The following is a 26990-nucleotide window of genomic DNA, read 5'->3' on the forward strand; positions in this document are numbered from 1 at the left end:
TTTAAGTTTGAATAATAATCTTTATTTCTTTATTAGTTTATTTGTAAAAGGTACATTGTAATCCTGAGCTACTGCTTTTATACATTTAGCGTCATACAAAGACAGATCATTTACAGTTTGATCATTTACATTTATTGTGCTCCAAAATCCTTATCCGAATATCATTTTGACTTAGCAGGAACATAGATAATTTAAATTACATGTATCCCTGAAACATCCATATTAATTTACCCATCTGACCCCTTTATCTAAATTACTACAGTTGTCTAAATCACTCAGGACATTCCTTCTGAATTTAGCAAAAACTTTTTTAAAATTATAAAGATGGGCAGTGCAAGAACTGGTCCCTCAATCCTTTGTGAATACATCATTAGAAAAAACTTTCTGTTTCCGTATTCTCTTGGCAAGTCAGTGCTAAATTGACTAGATGTACTTTGATGGAATGGTCCAAGTAATAGTTTACTCATTTTCTTATTACAGCAGTTAATGAGAATTTACAGTGTCTCCCTTTGCAGTGACCAGTGTCATAACTCTCCCAAGCAGGGAAAATCTGATGTGATCAGAGGAAAGTAAGAGGCAACCCATCACCGTCTTATTGTCATCTACATGACACTGAAGTATTACAAACCAAGTCGTATGAAATGCTTCCCTTAGACCCTGTAAAGGAACTTGTACAAGTAGCTAGAGTTAAGTTCCACAATCCGAGCATGGCTTTTAAGATTTGCCAGTTAAAAAAACAAAACAAAACAAAAAAACCCAACCAAAACAAACCAAAACCTCAGTGCCAGGATCCTTGAGGAGAAAGCATTTATCATAACTGAAATCCAATCCTGGATAAATGGAAATTTAATCGAACTGCCAAATTAGCATCTCTCTACCTGAAAAGTCTCCAAGCATACAGTGTTTACAAATGTCTCTCTAGCAACAGTGTCAGTCTTTTAAACACTCACAACTTTCATTTCCTGAATAAGGTCACTATGATCTTAGGCAAAAGATGCAGTAAAGCAGTTCAAGCAAAATGCTTATTGCTTAGGTTTTAAAGCAAGCCACTTGAATATAATTTTAGTTAAAATGTTAAGTACAAATGTGAAGCTACTGTAGAAACACTTATAAACACTCTTGCTTTTGAATTCTTACTGAACATCTAGAAAAATGGCAGACAGATTTTAACATAACAAAGGAAATGTAAAACTTAATACTGTCGAAATAAAATTCAACACCTATAAAGACGGAGTTATGAACATGTAAACACAGCTTTAGTATTCAGAGCTAGGGAATCTAGCAGCAAAACAAACTATTTGCATATTATGTAGTGCAATGAACATTTGTTCTTAGAGACCCCCAGTCTTTAAACTACTTTGAACAGAATGGAATCCTTACCGGAAAGGTTTTAAAAGCGTCCAGGATGTAATATCCAGAACTACTAGATGTTTATCTAGAACCTAACAACTTCTCTATGCAAAACTGTGCTCTGGATAGCTGACTTTAATGGCTCCCCAGTAGCAGGCTCGAATGAGGCAGATTAAACCTAAGAGATAAGCAACAGCCCAGGAAACATATGTTGCGTGAAATCGCCTGGCGAAATCTTGTGTACCAACCTAAAAAGAGAAAAAGCCAGTGTCAAACATACAGCACTATCTGTTCTTCAGGGAAGAGCAAGTTATATTAAGGAGAAGCATTTCAGCACCTTTTCAACTCTGGTAAGGGCAAATTGGGTATTTTATTCACTTAATTTTACATAACCATAGGATAATTGAGCTTGAAAGGCAGATCAGGAGACCTCTAGTGTCAACTCCCCAATCAAGTAGGGTCAACCCCAAGATCAGACCAAATGTTCATGGTTTTAACCCAGCTAAGTCCCAAATAACTCCAGGGATGGAAGCTACACAAGCCTCTGGACAAATCTCATGGAAAAATATTTTCACATAATTTTCCAACTCAGTAAGGTAATTAACAAAAGGAAAGGGAATTTGTATCTCACTGTTTTTATTTCTGGCTTTGTTTCTATTAAGCAACCTGGAAAATCCTTCATAAATCATTTAAGACCACACATAAATAATGATTCAAGTTAAAATGCAAGTTAGAGGCATAATGAGAATATGTATATGAATTCATATGAATTCACTGAGGATATTTCTTCACATTAACTTTTCTGGAATTCCCAGGGAGAAAGTTGGTTTTAGTATCCCATATGAGGTACTGGTAAGCCAGATAGTTTTCCAAGTAACAGAGTAACAAGAGAGTGAGCCTTTTCTTTTGCAAATAGTTTATGAACTGGTTATGAAATTCACAACTTGTTCAAATTACAAAGACATGGACATATTTTAGTGCTTGGAATCCTATTCACCTCCATTGCAGTGGAACTTATATTTCTGGCTATGCAGCAACATGTATTTCTGGAAACCTGGAAGTTTTGAGAGCTCTGGCAAGAGCAAGATGTTCCAGTATTTCTACAGTGAAGTGAACCATTTTTCATAAAAGTTTTTAGAGATGAAGAGCCAAATTTCACATCAGAAAAAAGATTATCAAAGTGCCAGAATACCTTTAAAAATAATTTTCATTTCAGAAAAATTAATTTACTCAGATGATTAAGTCCACAGTTTTAACAGAGATGAAAAAAACCACACCAATTTAGGAAGTTTTACTCAAATGCTGGGAAGAGCTGGTCAACTAAGAGAACTCCTTTGAGCACAAACACCCCTGCACACAGTTGCAAATTTATTGTGGGATATCACTCACAGTTAATCCAACACCAATGAAGATGCATATCATTCCAATTGTGATATATGCACAGCAGCGCCTCCGTGGCAGCGCACTTCCAACAGAAGAACTGTTACAAAATAAATGGTATTGTAAATTAAAGGTAAACACAAAATCTCAAACCCAACCACCCAAATGACAACCACCACAAAAACCACCCCTACCATCAACAGTAACTGCTCAGTCTCAATGGGGGATATGGAAAGAGAATGGCAATACACATACACCATCTTAAGTTTATAGAGTTGGAAGCAAAGTCTACAGTTATACTGTAAAGTACAGGACAGAGTCCTCATTTTTATTTTAAAGGAGAACTATTGGTGAATATCTAGTACCTAAAAATCTAGGAAGGAAGTGGTGCCACACCCACAGTTACAGTATCTCTACCTTCTGTACCCACAGTGCAGCCCAGTAATTGTCTTGAATAGCCTTTGGATGGCAAAACTCAAGTTTGCTTTTCAGCTTTCATGCTGGTTGCAAGACCCACTTCAGGCTTTTAGTACATCAGCATGACTTCAATACTTCACTGCATCTAAGTAACTGAAAATAACTTTTGCCACCCCTATGTGCCATTAATAACAACCTTCACTATTCATTTCTTGGATACTCAATACTCAATGTTCAGTGATTAAACTGAAGATAAATACATATCATTTCAATTACAGACATGTAATTTTTTGCATGCCCAACATCTCCAAATACTGAAATTTATACAGAGTTCTACCACAATTTATATGAGCTGCACAAATCACTTCTTACAACCAAGGTAAAAAAATCCCCCGGAAATTCTGTCACTCATCATCTAGACTATGAACTCCAGGACAGACAGCTCTGTCTCTACCTGCTGCATCAAGCTATTACAGTGCTTCACTCAAACTGAATACAAAATGCAAATAAAACATTATATTATTTACTACAGGTTAGAAAAATTATTCTAGAAGCTCAGCATAGTTTAGTAAATACATCTTGAGTCACATATTTGCAATCACATACAGCTTGCTAATGAGGAAAATGGGAGCATGATTTAAGTCTACTGAAGCACAGTTAAAAGCAGGGCAGAAGTGCTTTTATAAAATATTATCTTAGAGGTTTTTTGAAGCATCCTGATGCATACTATCATTACTTTAGTACTTCATCCTGTTCTGGGAGATCAACACACCTTTGGAAATAGTGTAATGCTTTTACTCATCTCATGATACTTCAACTTATCCAAGATAAATGCCTAACAGAAAAAAAAGCACTGCTAAACAACTGAAGTAGTACACACGTCATATGACTGACCAAATTTCTGGCTCCAGTTAATTAACCACATAGCAAGGCCTCATATGCTTAGCATGTGACTAAAATTTTTTAAGCATTTGTCTTAGAAAGCCTTCAAATAGATTGCTTTAAGCAGCTTTACTTCAACGTTATTTCTTTAAAAAGAATTTCTAATATGCTCCAAGAAAAAAAATCCAAAAACAAAAAACAACCACCACACAGTCCTCAAGCTAACACACTGAGCTTCATCTCTCAAGGCAAGAGTTGAATAAAGTGACTACTCACAAACCATTTTCATAGGAGCTGGAAAAGTTCCCAAACACAGCTGCTCATTAGCTTCCATGGGAAAATGACTTCCTGAGCAAAACCTCACCATATATAGCAAAATGGGACACTGGAGGGTGTCTGGGATAGGATTAGGGCAAGAGAATTCCCAGTTGGGCAAATAATATATCTTGCTCTCACACACACCTCCACATACTCTCTCAAAAGCCATTCTGCAGAAATTCTCTAGAAAAGGGATATGTTATTAAATTCCAAGTTACATGAGTTAAAAATAATAAAACCTAAAAGTAGTTTTATAAAAGGGAAAAATGGAAGAGACTGAGTTTGTCAAACTGACCTTAGGTTCCCTCCTTTGCAGGATTTTGTGGTTATGTACTTAATTCTACTACAGAGCTGGATACCATAAGCTGGTAAAAATGCCATGTTCAATATACCTACAATATACATGAAATTTACTGTGTGGTGCATTTCACACAGAGACAAAATTCATTCTATCCAGTAAAAAAAGGCTCGGGGAGAAACCATCAACACAAATACCAAAAAATGGAAATTTGAAGAACGTCTCAATTTATCTGCTTTTCTCTTTCCACAGAAAGCAATGATTAGAGTTTATACAGTCACGTGACAGACCTAGGAGTCCAAATAAATCATTATTAATTTTTCACCTTCCAACAGTGATGTTAGCCACTGGGCCCCTCTAGATAGTGAGGCTTCCTCTACCCACCTCAAATTACACATAAAACCCCCAAACTAACTTAGAATAAAGAAAGTTGAAACTCTATCCCAAAAACCTTGCAACTGTGACAACTCTGATAAGCACATCTGGCAATATTAAAAATGGGATCAAAAGAACTTTTTCATATCACAGAAGCAACCAATTAGTTCCATTGTGAGAACATGAGGGAACTCTACAGAGCTATCTAGAAAGCAGCAGTTCCTTCTTTCTGAGCATCTGCTGAGGAAGGAAAGGCACCTGCCAGAACTCTGGGCAGCAGCAGCAGATATAAAAGATGTCAGATCCAATATTGCATCAGGGAGCAATTAGAAGAGGAGAAAACTGCCACGTGGGACAAAGGCTATAAAAGAAGTAGCACAGGAAGGAATGCTGGGTCTCTCCTGCTCCAAATAATAGGAATTATGACCAGGATTTCAAACATGCTTTTATGAGGAAAATTAAGCTGCCAATATTTTGAAGATGAATAGCACTGGTGATATTAGCCTCTACAGTAGTGATGAGGTTCCAACATCCCTCTCTTCCTGGAAGTCCCTTATGAGGCAAAAAAAAAATAGATTTGACATTCTGAAATAACCTGCACCATTCAGGTACTCTTTCTAGTAACTGAACTAATGAACTGAATTTTCTAGATGATTCAATATGCATCTTAGCAAACAAAAAAACAGTTCCTGCTTCATGATTAAACAAGAAAAATACTGGAAGCTTTCCCTGAATCTCTCAGTCTTGGAAAACAAGTTGATAAACATCTGGTATATAAAAATACAGAAGAACACTATATCAGCAAAAAGAAACAGTTTTCCCCCCCCCCCCCCCATTCCCAGGTGTCACTATAAAATAAAACTGTATCATAAAATTTCCTCACTAGCTACATTTATTTTCCCAATGCAAGTAAGGGCCTGTGTCAGGCAGAGCCACTATGGATCAGCAAGGGTTCTGCAAACACCTTAGCTCTCCTGACATGACATGTTTACCATCACTTCCAAGGAGATTTAGTCATTTACCAAGTAAGATTTTATTTTCTACATCACAATTAATTTCCTACACTTCCCAAGTTATTTTGCAAGAGAAAACAAGTGTGTTACAAAACAAAGTTGTATCACAATGGTAGCACATAGATGGGATTAAAAACAGACAAGAAGATCCTATTTCCTCCTACATTCAGATATGAGAGGCTCCTTTGTTTAGGTACTATGAGGCATGATGGCTTAACTTTTTCATGTAATAACTTCTGATCTCCCCTGCAGTTTTAGAAGACATTCCTAATACAAAGATCTAGTATCCATCAACCAAATAAAGGCCATAAACAATTTGCAGAGATCTACTGCACTTTTAAAAACATTTGACACAAAATTACGAATCCAAAAGTGTCAGCTGACATGTACTTGAAAAACTTACTGTTGGAGTGATTCAAGGGCCTTTTACCTTAGACTACACTATCCTTGTTTCAGTGGCAATCACCAACTTAATCAGCATAAGGAGTGAACAGTTCTACATCTGACTACTCAGATACTAACGAAAGAAGTTCTGCATTAATAAGACAAAACCCTATATTCCCTTCTAACGACTTGGCTACGATGATCTCTGACAAAGACCTGATAGAAAGCAGGTCACTGCACTTATTTATTCCATCATCATGACTCAAAGCTCTGTCTCACCTATGCTGTGCCCTAAATCCATGCATCAGAAATGTTTATGCTGCTGGAAGTGCAGAACTCCCAATCATCGCATCGCAAACGCAGGAAAGCACCAAGCAACTCCTTCAAAGCTAAATTACAATATCCCACAGTTTGCATCCTCAGCCCAAGGACAGACGTGCCCACTTGTTAAAATTTGTTTTGCATTCTGCAATACAGTTGCCATGTAAGCTGCAATTATCACAAATTGCACTGCAGAGAGGCTCCTGCTTCCCTACACACAGAGAGCATGCTTTGCACTTTATGGAGGAATACACTATGAAAACCTTTGAGTTCGGCTGGAATTTAAAACAGAAGCAACATTAATCAACAGAAGACAGACCACAAGATCACATGCTGTGACTTTTGACTGTTGCTTGGAGTGTGGTTTATTTTGCTGCTGTTATGGGCTTGCTGCTAGGGTTGGGTTTTTTTGTTTGATTGTTTTTACTGTTTGTTTTGGTCTTTAAGGTTAAACAACATATAACACTGACCTAAGGAGAGTCAAGAAAAAAGACAAGGTCAGCTAACAAGGGTGACATAAAATACAAAACATAATTGCTATTAGTTTTAAAACAAACCAAACAGCAGAACTCCAACCCCTCCTCAAGGACTGAAGAGACAATGTGTCAAACAAACATTCCTGCAAAGCAGCATCTCATCAAGACTGAGTTTACTTAACCTAAGCAAATTATAACATATCCACAACTCCTCACCGGGTTGGTTACACCCCTGAGCTTAAACACAGCACCAGACTGACTTCTCTACCAAATACTCAGACAAAAAGACTTCAACCAGTGTTGAAGGCCAGGCCATGCCCACACCTACAGTACATTTATCCTAAGCTTTCTCCTTCCTAAGGGACCTGCTACTTTTCCTGCAACATACAACACAGCTGAGGTTCTTCATTCCCAGTGGAAAACACATTTGTTCCTTTAACTGGAAGTCACACTTGCCTGTCAAAGGAAGACAAGTATTTAAATAAATCAGCAGGACATGAAGGTCTTTGAAGTAATATTTATGTCTTATTTCACATCCTGTGGCCAAGATCCCTTACAAATTTAAAGTATGTTAGTAGTGCAACAATTCAAATTAAGAATTCCTGAGCCAAACAAATACTCAAAAAGAGAGGCTCAAAACAAAAAAACCAAACCAAAATGCTTACAGGTCTTGTATTATAATTTTTCTTGTTCTTCTCGAAGTAGCAACAAATGAACAGATAAGTTATTCCACAGTAATTCATAAACATTAAACAAGCTAGTGCATTAAGATGCTTAACACAATTTAGCTGTTGAGTTTATACTGTCACTAAACCCTTTCAAATGAAGACAAGATTATTTCCTTTCCACCCTATAAAATAAAGTCATTCAAGTTCTACCTCTCAAGATGACATCTGATTACTACTGCATGAAGAGGTAAAATTTCAAGGACATAAAATGTTAATTCCAGCAACCCTTTCCTGTCTATTGTTAGCAGCTTGTTTTTGCCTCTATCAATTCAATCAGAGCATTTTCATAAATGCAGGTGGATTTGTCAAAGCAACTGATTACTGCATAAAGAATGGAGAATTCACGTGCACACTATCTGCTTTAGCCTTGAAGTTCAGATAAGCACAGCAAAATAATCAGCACAGCTGACACATTTTACTCCAAAGACTTACTGAAGAAACACTGGCTACTTACAGTAATTTACATAACCTTGCTTTCAGAGAACTTACATTTTTTTGCAGTGTGGGCATTTTGCTAGTGTGTTAAACCTCAGTTCCATCCACTGTAAAAAGAAAAAAAGAAAAAGGTTGAAAACCAGACCTGAGAAAATTGTTATTGCACTTAATTTTAAATGTCACATGGATAACATTTTGCTTCTCAGACTTTCTTTGACTTGTTTCTTGTTTTCTTCTATAAATGGGGTGCCCTTTTGTCAGTGGCAACATTGGATTGGGATTTCCATGTGAACATTTCCCATGACTTGCCTTAGTATTACAAAACTTGCTTGACGTAATGTGGTTGTATCCACAGGCGTAGTATGAGCAACATTATAATATTAATGGGTTTTCTTCTCTTACTTAAAGACTATTAATATACCCTGAATCAAAATAAGTGTATTTTCTTTGGCACTATTACAGACAGAAGTATTTTGCAATCTTTTTCCCAACCCTTGCATCATTTATGAAAACTAAGTTATGGGTACACAGAAAGCTGTGTTAAAGAATATTTTAAAAATTAGATATCAAGTTTTACATCTGTGAAATAGAGAATACTATTGGCTACCTTACATGACTGTTAAAAAGATATGTAAAATTGTACATGGTAGGGTCACCACCTTCCATGCTCAGACTAAAACCTGTGTGGGAAACAGTCTTAGTGAAAGCAATGCCTAGAATTAACTCAACCAGGGGATACAGAGTGATATACTCAAAAACAGCAGGTGCTGTTAAATTTCATTCTGTGATAGTATTAAACAAACATTTTAAACAAGTTTGCCTTGATCAGAGAATTAAGCTCTTTTTCTTCCCCCTGTAAGGAGTTATTTTGTAACTGTAGCTCTCTTCTGTTGCCTTTCTCAAGTGGAGGAGGTGGGTTGGAAGATTGTTTGGTGATACAAAAGTCACACTGCAAATTAAAAGCAGGGGAAGAAGGCACAGGGCAGATCCCCAGTGCCTCCATTAGGCCCTGGCTTATCCCCATGAGAAATCTGAAGCTATCCTACTGAGGTGTTATAACTGCTACAACCACAAATGAAAATCAGAGCCCACCCTCACAGGGAAATCAGCACCAATCTACACCAAGCACCATTTAAATGCTGAGAAGAAATTTATGATTTTATGAGCAAAGAAAGATATGTTTTCTCATGCCTTGTGATTTTGCTGCGAGCAAGGTTTGGAACTGTAGTGTTTATTGAACACTTTCCTACCTCCTGAACATCTCCCTCAGTTTTATTTACTTGGAGATAAATCTCCACTAAAAAGAAAACCATCTTTTATTTTCTTGTTCTGAAGTATCCATTTACACATTTACAGAACAACTATATAACTGGTATTTTTTGTTTACGAAACGTGAACAAACTGATTTAGCAGAGTTCTATTTTATTCCTCAATAAAACTTCTGTAATACTCCCCACCCAAGCAAAGCTTTTTAAGAGCATTAATTCTACTTCCACATTCCTGGCAGAAGAGCAAGTTCAGTATTTTTCTGCATCCCTTTTAAAAACCCACTCAATTTCCCTTAATTCTACACAGTGAAAGTGGGATAAGATGCAACTGTCAGTATTGGGGATGGAGAGAGGCCTCATCACAGCAGTCATTGCAGCTTTTTAAACTTAAATTCCAGAAATAAAAGGAAGTCTAATTCCAGGATTTATATTTTACCTAATAGTAATTCAACTTCATTTATCTACACCAGTTTCAATTCTATATCACAGTGTAGGCAACCCATTTCCTTAGTTACGCATTAATAAACTTTCCAGAATTTTAAGACTTCTAATTATTTGTTTAAATTATTAATAGCTACAAACTCCAATGCATTTGGGCTGCAAAGATTGATGGAAAAAAGGAGTGAGCAATAATCTGTTTTCATTGAGTTACCTTGAAATAACAGAAGGAGTAATTGCTATGATGCCTTTTACATGGACCAGAAGTATTTATAGAAAAAGAGCAAAATTGTGATAAGACTTTCAAAGTACAAGAACTCCAATCATGTTGGCACAGTGAGGAAAGGTTATGTTTGTGTACATTCTAAATCATGCTTAAGCTGGCATTTTTTACCAACACTCCAGAGTGCTTTAAAGTACCTAATATTGATTCATGTTGTTAAGAAGTTACAGTTACATGAAATTTAGCTCTCTGCTGAGAATACAATGATTTTTTTAATTGGAGCAATACAATATACAGCCCAAATCCCAGGCTAGATGTACTGAAACAGATGAAGAGATGAGGAAACCAGAGCCCATCAATATTTCAACTATGGACAAAACCAGACATCCATCAAAGGAATTGCTAGAAGAATAGTCAAACATTTTCTTATAAGCCTAAAATAGTTCTCAGTGCTTTCAATACAAGACAGTGAAAAAAAATATCCTAAAACAAAACAAAAAAAAAAGACATATGCACATAAATACATACACAGTTCTACATACAGTTGCTTCTGCAAAAGAAGCTTCCCCTCCATTCCCCTCTAGTCCTTTGAGAAAGCAAAATACTTTCACAAACTAAAACATATCTAAGTTTTCAGAAAACTTTAATGGGTTTTTTTATTCAATTATTTCAGAAGAAGTAGTTTTCATATTTGATTAGTTTAAAAAAAACAAGATTGACAAAGCACAGCTGACAAAGTACAGTGCTTAGCCTACAGCCTGTGGCTTCCATAGCTTGCTCCTGGCTTCTTGTCCCTGAGGTTCTTTCAAAAGCAGGACAGTAGCAGGAAGATGTCAGAGAGGGGGAGGACACAGTTACAGCCCTCCTTTGTCCCCTATTTCCAAAGACATCTCAGCCTCTGACAGCCACACACATTGCAGGTAGAGGTGCCTCAGAGAGGAGTAGCAGGGAATGACTTACTGCTGGCAGAAACAGACATTTCACAGCCCAAGTCCAAAAGCTCTCAAAACAGCCCAAACCAGATCAAACTGATATTTAGCAACATAGTTAAAACCTCATCCTGCCCCCCTTTTCTATTCTAACCATTTTTCCACTTGTCAAGTCCAAACCTGCCAGAAACAGTAGAAACCTTAACACAGGAAGAACTTCTATCAGGTTACCAAGGGGAAAAAAAAAAACCTGATTAACAAGATGTGAAGCATTGATAGTTTGGCTACAATCTCCCTTCAGTACTAAGCCATTCTTCCAGCTAAGACAGAGAAGCTTTAAGGCACTCCATTGCAAAGGGTGTGCTTTTCATAATTAGTGAAAAAAACGCCACCATGAGCAGAGGCAAGCACAATATAAGTCCCACAGTCATGTTTTCAAATGGAAAAAAATCTTGGAAAGGTGGTGAACAAGCTGATAATCTTAAAAGAACACAGAACATGACAATTTGACTTTTCCATGCCAGGGATTCTATCTTTGTCTATTTATTTTTTAACTGCCAGGTAAAGTAAAAGGAATAGCCTGCTGAGTTGCTGAGAGATGCATCTAGCACTACATATTTTCTTCACAAGAAACTGAGCTTCTAGGCTGGCTAAAATACTTTTTTGTTGCTTCTCTCCTCATTCTCAAATCCAAGCATTTTTCTGATTTTTCTTAACTAAAAATGTTGGTTTTGGAATCTCAGACTTAATTACAAAAAAAAAAAAAAAAATAGCAGAAGCAAAAGACTGACAGGAAAGCTGTGTAACATGAGGGGGAAAAAGGGTTTGTTTCTCGATAACTCAGCATTAAAAAATAGCAAGCTTCCAATTTCTAATGGTTCAGAGAGTTTCTTTTCAACATATCATGAAGAGACAAATTAGTCTTATCCTAGCAGACAGGACTATGAAGTTCAAAATATTGCCGTTCCCTGAAGCAACCAGAAGATATGAAGTCACATGCACAAATCCCAGACTAGAAAACCTTTTAAGGCATAATCTAGTAGTCATGGGCAAACCCAGACTTTATGGGTTTGATTTTTTTTCCTCTCATGTTCCCCTGAAGCAGTTCATAGTGTAAACTAGAAAGTTAATCTGGACTGTACTTTTGTAAAGTAAATAGGGAATCAAAGTACCTAAAGACAGGGTGAAAAGGCAAACAGAAAACCCACTTCAGCTATCTTCAGTTTCAGACTATTGTTTTTCAGCAAGTGTTATAAGAAATTTTGTATTTTTTAATATATAGGCAGAATTAGTAGACAGAGTATTGCTTGAGGATCTCTAAATAATTTCCAGTTAGTACGTTACTTGTAAATTCCTCATCATATTCCAATTTCTCTTCAGGAAAAAAAAGAAGAAAAAAGAAAGAAGTGTAAGGGCCATCTCCTGCTCCCTGCACTCACCTACTATAATAGTTAAGACATTACAGCATACCTGTCCTGGATTCAGCTGGGAGTATTAATTTTGTTCTTAATAGCTGGTACACTGCTCTCTTTTGGATTCAGTGACAATGTTGGTAACAAGCTAAGGTTTTAGCTGCTGCTAAGTAGTGTTTACCTAAGTCAAGGACTTTTCAGTTTCCCATGCTCTGCCAGCAAAGAGGTGCACAAGAAGCTGAGAGAGAGCACTGCCAAGACAGCTGAGCTGAGCTGGCCAAAGGGATATTCCATACCACAGAACATCATGTTTGGTACACAAACTGGGGGGAGTTGGTTGAAGATGCTGATCACTGCTGGGGCATTGGCTGGGTCAGCAGGTGGTGAGAAATTGTATTGAGCACCACTTATTTCTCTTGGGTTTTATTCTTCTCTCTTTTCATTACTATTAGTAGTAGTAGTAGCAGTAGTATCATTAGCAGTTTTCTGTTTCAATCATTAAATTGTTTTTATCTCAACCCACAAATTTTACCTGTTTCCCAGTTCTCCTCCCACCAGGGCAGGTGGAATGGGTGGTGTTTGCAGGGAGCAAGCAGCTGTGTGGTAAGGCATGTTGGGGTTAAGCCACAGAGGCACCTCACTGATGCATAAACCTGAAGTGAAGACCTGAACTACAAGCCTATTCCATTACAGAGCCTATCACAAGGCAACCTTTCTCTCTCTGATGGCACAAGCCAACATGGAGTGGCATACCTTAAGCTTCCTTTTTCCTTGCACAACATGCTCTTGAGTATTCTCTGATCTTTGTGTATCTTACAATCCTTTGCTTCAGGAATATGTAACCTCTCTCATGACTTTTCTTTTACTGTATCCCTTATCTAGTAATTTCCTACAAGTGAAGAACCTAGAAGAGATTCAACCACTGCTGGATGATGAAGCCAAAGCTAGCTTACTTGTGTACTGAAATCAAAATTCAGGTGTGGCAGCACCTTGTCCATTTAGAAAGTTACAGAGAGTTCAACAGCAGAAGAGCATTTGTGCATCCTTCCACTTCAAAAATGAGATCGACTGATAGTCTCACATATAAACCAACACCTCCAGTTTTCCAACAACCTACAGATATTCCAGTGGCAATTTCCATAATCAACAGCTGTCCAGGGCTCATACAGCAATGACAGAACTGCTCTCTTGGCCACTGCAGAACACAGCCACCACTCAAGCCTAAACAGCACCTGGAAGACCAACTTCCTCTCCCAGCACTGTCACATCACACAACAGTAAGGCAGACTTTGGGCTTTATCTATCCACATACAGAAAGACTACTGAAACACATACAAAGATAACCAAATGTAGACCATACATCCATAATAATGAGCACAGAAGAAGTTTTAGTTCCTCAATGATGCCAGAGAGTGAGGAAATACACTCTTAAAACTGCTTACAACAAGCAGCTTCAGAGATAGCATGGTGAGGCAAGGAGAATCTGATGCTTTACTTACAAGGAATGTATTTCCACAATGCCCACACACCACTCTAGTTCCATCTGGTTGAACTGGCAAGGCAGGTTGAGCTGGCTGCTCTTCTGGAATCAGCATTACTGGACCAAGAGTAATGATGCGTCTACTGTGTTAAGAACATTAGATACACATGTAATTAAAACTAGCAAAAGAGAAGGACAATGCAATCAAGCAATTAGCTCAGCCAGTACCAAATATTTTTGCACTTTTAAATTATCATCTACTTGTTAAACAGCTGATGGACCCAGTTTTGGTTGCTCTCAGAATTGTTTTCAGTTTAAAAAACATGCCCTTTCCCTATAAGATCAGCCATACAAGGCTAAACCTTATAGGGATCAAAGACCTGCAAGCATATGACAGACATGCTCAACAGAAGAATGGAAACTTAATACCCAGATGAGTAATTGAAATGTATATACCCATGTGAAACCTGTAGAAAGAGTAAGGATCTTCTATAACCTAGTTCTCCTTCCCATACTACTGACAACCATGTCAATATAAGAAGCATATCTATACTTGCACAGTAAAAATTCTATTCAAATTGAGTAAACTAAAAAGGAAAACCACCCTAGGCTGAGTAAATTAAATCAATTTACTTTAAAGTATTATGTTCAATGTGTTTCCAGTTAAATTGCATAATTTATCAGTCCAAAATGACAGTACCCAAATTAACCAACACAAAATGAGGATGAGACTTCTTAGAAAGAAAAAAGTGAAAGGGAAAATTAAAGCAATATTTAATCTTTTCCATCCACAACCAAAACTCTATTCTGAATGGCCTGCCTGCCTTCATTCTGCAATCCTCCATTTAGGGCATACTCCCATCTCTCTCCTTTGAAGTACACTACACCAATTTTGCTTAGTTTGTAGCAAGACAAATGCATAGACTATCTTAGACTGCTTAGATGCATGCTTTTGAGATTATTTTAATAAAATTAAGGAACTTCTGATTTAGTTTAGTTACCAATCACATGATATATTATAACTGAACTATCCCATGAACATTTTTGCACTCTGAGAAAACATTTGGAATGTTTTGAAGTCCTACCCAACAGAGCCTTAATAAAAGAGCAATTCCCACAAGTCTCAAACTATGTTTCAAAACCAGAACAGCCAATAGACTGGTGACTAGGACACTCAGTGGGGTAGAACTTCCCTTCACATATCTGCAGACTCAGCCTTCCTCTCATTCTCTCCTGTTAGAGCTGCACCACTTAAAATCAAATTCCTCCTACCTTGGAGAAATCTTTAACACCTTAAGCCCAATAGTAAGAACAATCACTATGGCAATCACAATTGTTTCTCTTATAACAAGTGTGTACATCAAAGTTGAGAGCTGAGAGGAAAATGAACACTCAGCATTAATTGAGGAGGAGACTGAAGCCAAGCTACTCCTCAATCTCCCACTTCACTCCAAATCCCTACTCTGAACTTAGCAAAGTGAGTATTCTGTGTGGTTACAACTAAGTCTCCAAGACATTATGAATGTTAAATCCTAGAAATGAGAAGCAGATTTTCTTCTATTGCTCTTTATATTGTTTTTGACTTATAAAGTAGTTATATAATGGGACACACACATCTGAGATTAAAAGAAAAAGAAGAAACTTTTTTTTCCTCTTCCATCTAAAAAAAATGTATTCAAAATGGACACTAGCACTACCTGTGTCTGCAGCAATTCAGTAATGTTCTGTAATTGTCCATGTAAAGAGACCAAGGCTTGAACCTCTTTTAGTTTTAAAAACTCAACACAAAGACAACAGTTGCTTTAATAAAAACCATCTCAAGACACAGAGTATTTTATTCTTACCAGTTTGGTCTTGGACAGCCTATTTTCCGAGATGTATCCTTACAGATAAGGAGACAGTTACATTGACATCTAACATACTTCTTCCCTGAAGGAGGGTTTTTGATTGGCTAAACCAGAAAAAAAAAAAAAAAACAACAAAGAACCACAACCACCAGAGAATACACATTAGAAGTCATAGCAATTCACTTTTTTCCACATAACAGGATGACAAAGCAGAACAACTTCAGTGCAAAGTTCTTGCTAATAGAGACACTTCCTCTTACAGAGGAAACTTCAGAGTCAACACAAAATTAGAAATTTTTCTTTCTTACAAAGTGAAAATTTCCCTATTAGGACAAAAATTATGCAAACTCATGGAAAAAGAATTCATATTTCAGCAATGACAATTCAAGGTTTCAGTTACTTTTTTTAAATGTGAGCTTAAATAGTGATATATTTTTAAAAAATAAAACAACCACCCAAAACCAGTCAAAACATCCAACAACCCTTCTTGCCCAGACAATGGCTTTATTCAACAGTGAAAAGATCACAGTCTGTTTCTTGGTCACTAAGAGAGTATGAGGCATCACTGAACTGTAATCTTGTTTCAAACTGTATTGAAATTATCTTTCTCCAACCTGGGAGTCAAGTTTCAATGTCCCTTTCATGCAGCAAATCAAAAGGTGCACAATACTTTGTTTGACTTGAAACATTATATATTGGACAGGAAACTCACTATCGATGGCAGGTTCTCTACTTTCTCTTTTAAGTGGAAAAAAATTTCCTGCAGTGTTAAGGCTGCCTGTTTTCAGGACATAATTTAAAGTTCTTTTCATATAACAAATATATAATAAATCCATATAATAAATGTAATCCAGTGTTTTTCATACAAATGTCTGCAATAGCTGTGGAACACTGCAGTATCACATCCCAAAACTAAAATTGGCAGGCAGAAAAAAATAAAAGCAGGAGGCCAAGTAGTGAAAACTTGAATTCAGAGGAGAAGAAACAAATAGGTCTGTGATCACTGGAAAAGAACCTATGACTTAAATATTTCAAAGATATTTTACTGTGATCTGTTACAAGCCAACCAAGTGACTGAACAGTATTTCAGGAGAAAGGCATTCATCCAGGGAGAGGTGTAGGTTTGCCACTGTTTTTTGAACTCTTAGAATAACTCAGTTTAACACTGCTCTTCATCCCATCAAAACCAATTTTATCCTTCTTTACAGAAGAGTAATCACTTAAATGACATCTTTGTTTTTTGTCCTCCTCAGAAGCAGACATCCTGCACAGCCAGCTCGACCACACGAGGATTTATTCTAACTGCTTATGACCATCCTCGTGGCAGCACGCCTCGAGCTTGCACGCCAGCCACACTGGCAGCCAGCTGGGCTGGCTCACCTTTCTCCTTGGGGGATGGCAGGAAGGGACCCACCCTGCCCAGGTGAGGACATCAGCTCTACTCCCAGTGCCCCCCACAAGAAGAAAAACACTAAAAATCCGTGTTACCGTAGCTTCATTGCAGACTGTGCATTTAACCACATGTTGGTGTAGCTTGCCATCCAAATTGATCAGCGACTGGCACACGCGGCAGTTTATCACAGGAACACCGCTGGCATCTGGACTTGCAATGGCAGTGTATGGAGGGGGAAGCTCTGCTGCAAGAGACAAGGAAATCTCAGCTGAAAACACAGAGGATCCTAAAACACTTCCAGCAAGTATCACTTCTAGCAGTCATAGGCTCAAAAAAAGAAAAAAAAAACCTCAGTGTTTAGTATAAACATAGAGCAAAACTAAATTTGCTTTCCCCTTCTCCACAACTTCTGTGTGCACAAATACCATCCACAGTTGTAGGGAAAGCAAACCAGCAACACACAGTAAATCACCCAAGAAATCTGGACCCAACAAAACTCATCTATGTAACTTTATTTCAAACCAACTTTTTGCAGTCCTTAGAAAATGCATGGAGGAAAAAACACTAAAAAATAACCCCAAACCTACTACAGATTGGTAGAGACTGGCTTTTGGAGAAAAAGACTCCAGAAAATAAAACAACACACAGGTAGGAAGAGTCATAAACAACATCCACAAATATCTAGGGCTGAAATACAGACAAGTGTTTATCATATATTAGAAGGTACTACAGGCAAAAACATGAAAAAGTCCTGTTAAGAAAACAGGTCTTAGGGTAGGAAGTGGCATGAAATGCTTCTCTTTTGCATACAACAGCAAATTTACGTTGTCTCGAAGAAAAAAAACCCTGAAGCCTCAGAGTTTCTGCTTTTGAAAGCTCCAGATATTTTTGTTGTCCAGGAGCCAAAGTACCAATGCACCAAGAAGGTCTTCAGTCACTTTGGAGAGGCCAACACAAGGAAGGCTTTAATGGCCTCAGCTCTCCAGGGAAGAGCAGACTGCAGACTCCAGCTCTGCCAGTCATGAGCCAGCACAACAGGGAGGAAACACTGAAGATTCTCTGAGGCTTAAGAATCCATGGAATGAAAATAATTTAACACAGCAACCTCTCTCCTAAGCTTATCACCACAATTCTTTGGCATATAATAACACCGAATTTTATTTCATCAAGAAGTTCAGGGTTTTTCAGGTAAGCAAATAAAAACAGGTATACTCAGTAGTTCAGATTTTAGCTTTTGAAAATACCAGTAGTTTGAAATTCCCTGCAGCCTTGGGCTTCAACAGGTTTTTTCAAAGACTACATCCAAGCAGCCAACAAAATCTTCAGAGAAGCAATGAGAGATCAGCCATTTACCAACAGCACTGAGCAGAGCAGTATCTGCTGGAGGGTGGTGAGGGAAATCACAGGCTGCTATCAAAGCTGACAAGCCCAAGTATTAAGTTTAAGCCTGTAAGAAAGCATTCACTCTTTCACTCTGTCTTGAAGTGAATGTCATAAGCTGAAGTGATATAAGAAACCCTGTCTGCCCTTCAGATCCCAAAGTCATCACACACCTTTGAAGTGCATGCTGAACAGCCATGTTGCTATCTCTTTGCTACTTGGTCTATAGATGACCCAGACCTGTGCTTGATTTTAACTCACAGAGGCAGCAAGAAAAAGATGGATATCTTGAGAGTCTGAGAATCACATCCAATATACTTGAATTATTTCAGATGAGAAACAAAATTAAGTTATATGCAGCAATACAATTCTGAATTCATATTCTGAATTCATGACACTAACTAATGTTCTATTTCTTGAGGAAGTGAACTTGACACCTTCAGCTCTGATACACTGGTTACAGAAAAGAATATCCTTAACAAATAGCAGGTAACACTATTGCTATTTCTTCTGTTTCTGAGGAAATGCATTCTGAAAAAATGCAGCATCCAGGGGAAAAAAAAAAAAATTAAAAATCACTATTTTGCAGTACTGTGATACCCTGTTTTAAGTAAGGCTGCCACATGCAGGACATGAGACATTACAAGACATTAAAAAACAAACACACACAAGACAAAACCACAACCCACACACTTTGGCAAGTAGAAACAAGCTCGAGCCTACCAGAGCCCTCCAGAAATCAGGTTAGAGATTTAGATGATGGGGACAGCAATGTCTTAACCATCACAGCAAAGTCAAGGCTGCTGCAAGAGGGTTTTGGCAGTCAGCAGGCTGCTTAACTGCTCCTGCAGTGAGCAGCTGGCACTTTCTGGCTAGAGGAACAGGCAGCCAGAAAACAAAAGGCATGTTCCAAAGACTAAACACCAAACTGTCTGTCAAGACTCCTCTACAGTTCACTCCCAGCTTTAAGGTTGCTTTTCTGAAAAGCAACAATTGTTTTACAAAAGTTCTTGACTTTGTTCTCTCCATTTAAAGCATAACAGCTCAATTCTGTGAGCTGGGAATAGGGTGGCTGTACTAAGGCAAGCAAAATCTTTAAGGGTACCAGAAAATCAAGAGAGACACAGTCACCAACATTTCAGCATTCCATGATTCTGGAATACTTTAAAAACGAACAGCCATATCTTCTAGACATTTATAATTTTTTATACCCCATTTCCAGGGGGTAACTGTCACAAGTTTGAAAGCTGGTTAAGCAAGGTGTGAGAGCCCCTACACACAGTGGCAGCCACTTCTTCAGCCTCACACTGGAGCTGCTTGGCTTCCAGGTAAGCAGCCTCGCTGTTCCTGTCCTGCTGGCTCAGCAGATATCAGATAGCAAGCCAATAATGGCTGCTTTTCAGAGCTGTGCTGCAGCAAATAGATTTGCTATGGAGCAGAAAGCATGAGGTATCTTGGCACTGCAACCTTCATGCTCAAAGAAAACATGCATTTTGAAGAGCTACAAAAAACAAACCAGCAGAAGCCACCAAAATTAAATGTAAAGAAAAGTATATTGGGGGAGAGTAAGGGGGTGGGGGATGGTGAAAAGGAAAATAAAGACATTGTCTCAGAGTCAGCTGCTCTTAATAAAACCTTAATAAAAAGGTTTCAAAGAACATTAGCATACTTTGGTATGGCGCTTTTTTTTTTTTTTTTTTTTTTGACAGCTTGAATTTTAGGCTAACTAATATCTAGAACCAGTTCATAAAGGTCTGTCATGCTGGACATGACTGGATGGTAGGCAAACTTCACATACACACATTTAATTGGTAAATTTCCTGCTGCTGACATACCAATTTACAGCTATATTATAAATTTTTATTAAAAAAATAAAACAACACCACCACAAAAAAACCCCCCCCCCCCCCCCCCCCCCCCCAAAAAAAACCTACCTCACTAATTATTCAGCGAGATTAGCAAATTGCCCTACCATGCAGTACATCTGACTCCCTCCTCACCCCTGTAGAACAGGGATGCAATGGAAGATAGCCCAATTGAAATTCCTTGTGGTGCCTGTGCATTTTCCTCCCCTGGTAGCTGAAGGGTAGAAACCACAGAGAACCACAGGCAACCCCCTGAGCCAAACAGAAATTAGTTTGACTTGATAAAAAAAAAAATAATTTATAATCACCTGTGAGGGGGTGAATAAGGGAAAAAGTTAAATGATTGATGGCAGAGATACATTGTTAAGAACTTAGAGTCTGGAAAAGGCCCAAAACACCTAAAAGAAACAAAAAAGCACTGACTAACCATCCTACTACAGGGAACAGAACTGATAGTGTCACCCTTTGTCTATGTTGTGAAAAGTTTCTTAAATACTGTGGCCTGCATCCACACTGGAAAGATTTTTCTTGCTTACTTCCATCATTAAGAGCAAACACTGAGCTATTACCAGGATTCAACCATGCCAGTTTACACAGGGAAGGAAGGGTCTGCTGGGTCTCAGCTGCAACTCAACAAGAGAAGGTTACCTTCAAACCATGGTCTAATTGAAAGTCCAGGACAATATATTGGGCACAGTAAATAATTACAGGGACAAACCTTCTAATGTACATTCAGGTGGTAGTTTTGGCACAAAGGGTTTCTTCCTCCTTGCTCGGCCATTACACGCTATTCAGGTGATGATAATCAAGGAAGCTCTGCAGGAGTTTGCTTTGGAAGCAAACACAATTTTTCCACAGGAATGATTTTTCACCTCTAAGCCTAGCCTTGTGCTAGAGACAGAGATCAAGACTGCCAGTCAGCTAGAAAGGTGGTTGAGCTTGCAGAGATCCTTTCACTAAGGAAAGCCAAAAGAGCAAGAGAACTGGAGCTACTGGGCCTAGGCCTCATAGCTCTGCAAAATTCTGTTCCACAGCTGTCTTTCTGAGTTTTGCAGAGCAGTGCTGAAGTGCTACCTAGTATGTTTGCTCATGGACTGATCAATCAAGAGATACCCAACATTCAAGAATGCTCTGTGTTGGCTCCTCCTCATTTTTGGGGAGGAACCACTTATCTCAAGCAGCACATCCCACCAAGGTGCCCAAGCAGTTATCTCAAGTAACAGATGCCCATTGAAGGCACAGGAGGACACAGCTACCAACTGAAATGAGCATTTAGGATCCAGCTCATTTCCAGGTCATGACTTTTACCCTGGGGTCAATCAAGAGTCACTAATCTAAAGCATTTCAATTATTTTTTAAATTTATAAAGACTTAGGAAAAAAAAATAAACCCAACCCCCCTCCCCCCCCCCCCAAAAAAAAAAACAAAACAAAAAACAGTATGCAAAAGTAATGGCTACAGGATAAGGATCACTAAGAATAAAAATATCAAATGCTAGAATGGAAACTAAGGTATATATATGGATTTTATATTTTTTTTTACTTAGGGGATAATGCCTATACTAAAAAAGTGATGGCAAATAAACCCTATATAAAAAGCCAAAGCCTCCAACCTTAGCTGTTTTTAAGACAATATTCCTTTGTCCAGTTCAAATCAAAGTAAACAGCTAACACCAGCTACAGCCCAAACTGAAATACATTTTCACATCAAGAAAAGAGGACTGAATTTAAATATCATTCAAAACAGAGAGACGCTCACTCATTCCAGTTACACGCATGTCATGAATCTATACAGTTAATAGAAATCATTAAGAAAGGGCCAACACACTGGACCTACTGAGATAAGAACTGTAATCTTACATTTTAGAGGGTACTGCTAGTAAAGCTACTCTAATCTTATTTAGTCTTTATTCCTTCAGCTTTCTCCACACCTTAATTTCTGTTCTAAATCGTTTAACTGAAAAAAAAAAAAAACCCAAAGGAAAAAAAAAACCTACTAATGTACTTTGATAGCATCCTGATTCACATTTTCTAAGTATTTTTTCCTGACTACTAATTAAGTAGTCAGTATTGATCAACAAGATGATTTTTCCTAAGTCTGTGCAAGAAAGATAATACCATATAATTATGCCTCGTTTACAGATTTGCAACCGCAGTATCGGACTCGCTTTAAAAATAAAGCCCAAACCAGCTATGGCCTTGAAACGTGTCTGCAAGGGCATGCCGGTGGTTCCGTGCTCCCAGTGCCACACTGCACCGAGTCGCTCGGCAGCCTCGGCGCGGCCCCTCCCGCACAGCCCGCCAGCCGGGCTGCGCCTAATCCTGCTCCTAATTAATGGGGAAACACAAGTCCCACAATTACCACGCAAGCTGCGGCATGCGAGCGAGTTATAATAAGCAGACCGGTTCGGGCTCGTTCTGCCCCTGCAAACAATTATTTTAATTTCTTTCGTTCTTCCCCCTGAGCCGCTGAGGCCGGAGCGCGGCGGGGAGCACGGCCTGTGCCGGGCACGGAGCGGCGTTACCTGTTGTTCCCCACCGGGGCGGGGGCTCTCGGCGGGGGGAGCCCCGCGGGGCCGCGCCCGAGCAGCCACAGCCACGGAGCCAGGGCCACCCCCCGGCCGGCACAGCGCCTTACCTCGGGGACTGCTGTCCGGCAGATAGGGCGGCGCGGTGGGGGTGACATTACCGGAGCCGGGCGCGGAGAGCAGCGGCGAGCGCTCGTCCACTCCCTCAGCGGCCATGGCTGCGGCGCGGAGGGCCCTGCCCGCTGCCGGGCGCGGGGCGGGGAGGCGGCCGGGCCGGCGGCGCCGGGGAAGGGGAAGGAGCGCAGAGGAAGGGGCTGGGAATGAATGAGAGAGGGGCGGGGAGCAGGGACGGCGGGGCGGGCGCTGGGCCGGCGGGGCGGGGAGCAGGGACGGCGGGGCGGGCAGCAGGGACGGCGGGGCGGGCGCTGGGCCGGCCGGCCCCCGGCACGGGGTAATGAGGGGGGGCGGGCCGCGGGCAGTGTCTGGGAGAGGGACGGAACAATCTTCTGTTGTAAATAAATTTTCACCGAAGAGTGCGTTTGTTGAGTTGTGTGGGTTTCTTCTGTTTTTGAATGCTTGTCTGTTTTGTTAAAGCTTTGCTAAGCTCTGTGTTTGGGTATTGACATCAGGGAAGCGCTGTAGTGGATTTGTCTGGATGCAGTCGCCTGTTCCAGGACTCCGGGGATGCAGACGGACCAAGGCGGCACTGCCCGAGGGGATGGCGGTGGGAACTTCAAGGGCGCTCTAAACCTGAGGAAATAAATCTACGTGCTGTCAAATCTGCTGCTCTCAGGACGGAAGGACTAAATTTCCTTTTGCTATAGAGCCCCACTCGGGCACCATCTGGAAGTCTCTGGCAAAGAGGGGAAATAGCCTTCCCTTATTAATTTTTGAGCCCATCCTGGGATAAAACTGATGCTTGTCCCCGTGTGTCGTGTCCTGCCGTCCGTCGGTCAGGCTGCAATAAAGCAGGAAATAAACACTTTGTACACAAGTGTCTGCCAGGCGGCACCGGCGCCCATGCGGTGCGATTAACCAGAACCATGAAACGACTTGCAAGGAAGGCAGGAGTTTTTGTAAGGGAATTTTTTGGGGAAAAGTTGAGACCATGGCCTGAGAGTTCACCATCTGGTCATACTCCTTGTCTAATAATACAATTTGTAAAACAAACCAGGATTTCTTTCATCACATAGGAAATTTTTTTCATATTCAAATCTAGAAAATCAAAGTGTTCTACAAAAACAGATTAATGTATTTGAGAGTCTATAATCAAATAGAATAATGAAATAATCAAAACATTAGATGAGGGCTAATATGGATTACTTTTGGAAGATTTCAATGATTATTACTTTAATAACTGTATTATGAAATTAATCAACTACTCATACGGTGTAAAATTGTGTATTCGAACATTATTATCCTGTAGAAATAAACTCTGAATATGAGTGAGCTGTGATGTAAGGGATAACTTTCTACAAGGTGTTACTGTGTTATGACAGCCATCTTCATCAAGCACAAAATGCAGTAATGCTATGGCAAACTGCTTTCCTGTCAGAAAATGTGCTAACTAACCTGCAAGACATCTTTTTAGTATAAATTATATTGAACTTTTGGTGGTCAGTCAGTTTCAAAACAACTCTCAAGCTCAAATCAATACTTAACATTATTTTTGTGGCAATTTCTAAGGCTCAAGGTGTTTTGTGCCCCGAACTCCTTCTTTAGAAGGTACCACGTTGGTAAAAAAGGCCAACCTTGGCAGATCAAATGTAGGTCGAAATATTACCAGTAAGGTTGTATCTTTAGCACATGATTTTGCTATCACATGCCCAGTTTTCAACAAGAACAGAGCTGTAGGCTTTCTTTTGGAGTCCTTTTGCAGGAACTTGCAGTTGCAACCAATTTCTTCACTATTCTCTTGTATGAGAAAAGACAGAAAAGATTTCATACAATGTTAAAGCTGCCAACTACACTGCACTGAGTTCCACCAATGCCTGGTCCATCCTGCAGCAAGTACAGCAAACTGTCTGTGTGGGACCTCCTTCTCCTCTGGCTGCTCTTCTGACTTGTAAACTTCAAATTCCCTTCCAGGGACCTGCAGGGAAAGCTGTGTCACAACCCAGTCTGACTGCTCAAACCTGCACATACAGCTGAGAATTATTGTTAATAAGCATCACAGTGTGCTGACCTATTCTTGGAAATATGACTGTCATCTAAATGAGAACCCATTTGGAATTAAAAAAAAAAAAAAAAAAAGAAAAGAAAAAGTGCATTCCTACATTCCTATACCTCCTTGTCTTGACTTTTCAGAGTTCTTTAAACCCTAGGCACCTGAGCTGCTATTGTGTTAGTAAAAGAAATAAGGTAATATTTCAGTCATGTGCCTCTGCTGTTCAGTGTTTCATGTCCAGGTGTTTAAAGGTAATCAGAGGTCCACAGGGCTTTCCAACCCAAATGTTGCAGCCTGCTGTGTAGATCTGCTAGTATAGTCTGCTGTATCCATGGGAAGTTAGATGGTACCTAAATGTGTACCAGGAACCTAGGGGATACACTTGGCTGGTAACAAGCCTTCCTTGGATGCTAGTCAGGTTCTAAAGGAAAAATTCAAGCATCAGGCTGCAGACAGCTTAGGCAATGGGAACTTGCTGATTTCTTCCTTCTCTTTTTCCTCTGGACACAAATGCCTTATAATACATGTTTGATTAAACTGCTGTGCAGCTTTCCTTCTGTGAAAATCCTGCCTTCTCTGGTGGGTGGGATGCTCTGCTCTGAGCAGCCCTGCTTGTGCCTGCACTACCCAGAAGACGCATAATGACTTGAGTTCAGTGTCATAGTGCAAGCACAGGTGCTTTCCTGCACTAGTTGCCCCTGAGCTCCTTTGACTGGTGAGTCACAGCTCACCCTGAGCATGCCTCAGCCTTTGCTGAGGTGCTTGGTTGTCCTGCCAAGGCATCTCGTGGGTTCCCAGCACTGAAGGCTGAATGCTCAGACTATGAATCCAAGCACGTGCCTCCATGTGAAATGCCTCCTACTGAAAACACACTACTCTGCAGCTCTGAAAATGACACAGCCAGATGAACCTACTGTACTTCTGAGAGCAGCCCTGCAGAAGGTTTCTGAAGGTATCTACACCTGTGTCACAGAACAGAACCACACACGTACCTCTCTGTCCTGCCCCAGTCCTGTTGTTTCATATGAACTTCTGCACCAAATAAATGAGGGCTGAGCAAGGCAGCACATTGGCCACTGACAAGTCTTACATTTAGCAGGGAGATAAATCCAAAGGGTACAACATATTTTCTTCCTCTACTCTTATCAATATCCTATGCTTAGAGACCTTTTGAGCAGCTTGGTAATGCTCAAGTTCAAAATTTTTTTTCATTCTAAAATTATCATTCTCATTGATTTTTTATCTTATCTTCCCTAGATAAAAGAATCTTAACTTTTGCATGAGACCAACCAGTGAAAACGTTAAAGCTCATTGTCAAGTGCAAAAGTATTTATTTATCAATATTATAAACATCTACAACTCTTTGTTAATCTTGCCTCTTTAATAAGTAGTGTAAAAAATATCTCAGGGAGTCTGTTTGTATTGTGCAGACTTTTCAGGTAGCATTGTAGTTTTCTGTGTTACATTTACAAACAAGTAACTTCCAATAATAATTTTTTATCTGTTATTTTTAGTTTCATAATAATGCTTAGAATCTGCAAGCCTGAGCCCACTGTGATAGGAGCTGTTCAAAGACACAGAAAAATACATTGATCACTTAAAAGACAAAAAAGATAAAAATAAAAATTCAGACACAATATGGATTATACAAATTCCCATAACTTCTCACTCACAGTGTAAGAAT

General features: G+C 39.3%; 1 protein-coding gene across 2 annotated transcripts; it reads right to left on the minus strand.

Annotated features, from left to right (window-relative positions):
- Positions 1 to 23498, minus strand: PIP4P2 (phosphatidylinositol-4,5-bisphosphate 4-phosphatase 2). Of its 2 annotated transcripts, none has more exons than XM_079301365.1 (7): positions 23250 to 23498; positions 17463 to 17611; positions 15972 to 16078; positions 14147 to 14270; positions 8432 to 8484; positions 2740 to 2830; positions 1 to 1598 (listed from the first exon to the last, which is right to left on the minus strand). In XM_079301365.1, the coding sequence occupies exons 1-7, from the start codon at positions 23353 to 23355 to the stop codon at positions 1455 to 1457; spliced, it is 774 nt and encodes a 257-aa protein (XP_079157491.1). In that variant the 5' UTR covers positions 23356 to 23498; the 3' UTR covers positions 1 to 1454. The 2 variants fall into 2 exon arrangements, with proteins under 2 accessions (XP_079157491.1, XP_079157492.1); XM_079301366.1 differs by having other exon boundaries at positions 17463 to 17608; positions 23250 to 23464.
- Between the last annotated feature and the right edge of the window lie 3492 nt (positions 23499 to 26990).

This window comes from Erithacus rubecula (assembly GCF_903797595.1).
Source record: "Erithacus rubecula genome assembly, chromosome: 3".
NCBI lineage: Eukaryota > Metazoa > Chordata > Aves > Passeriformes > Muscicapidae > Erithacus > Erithacus rubecula.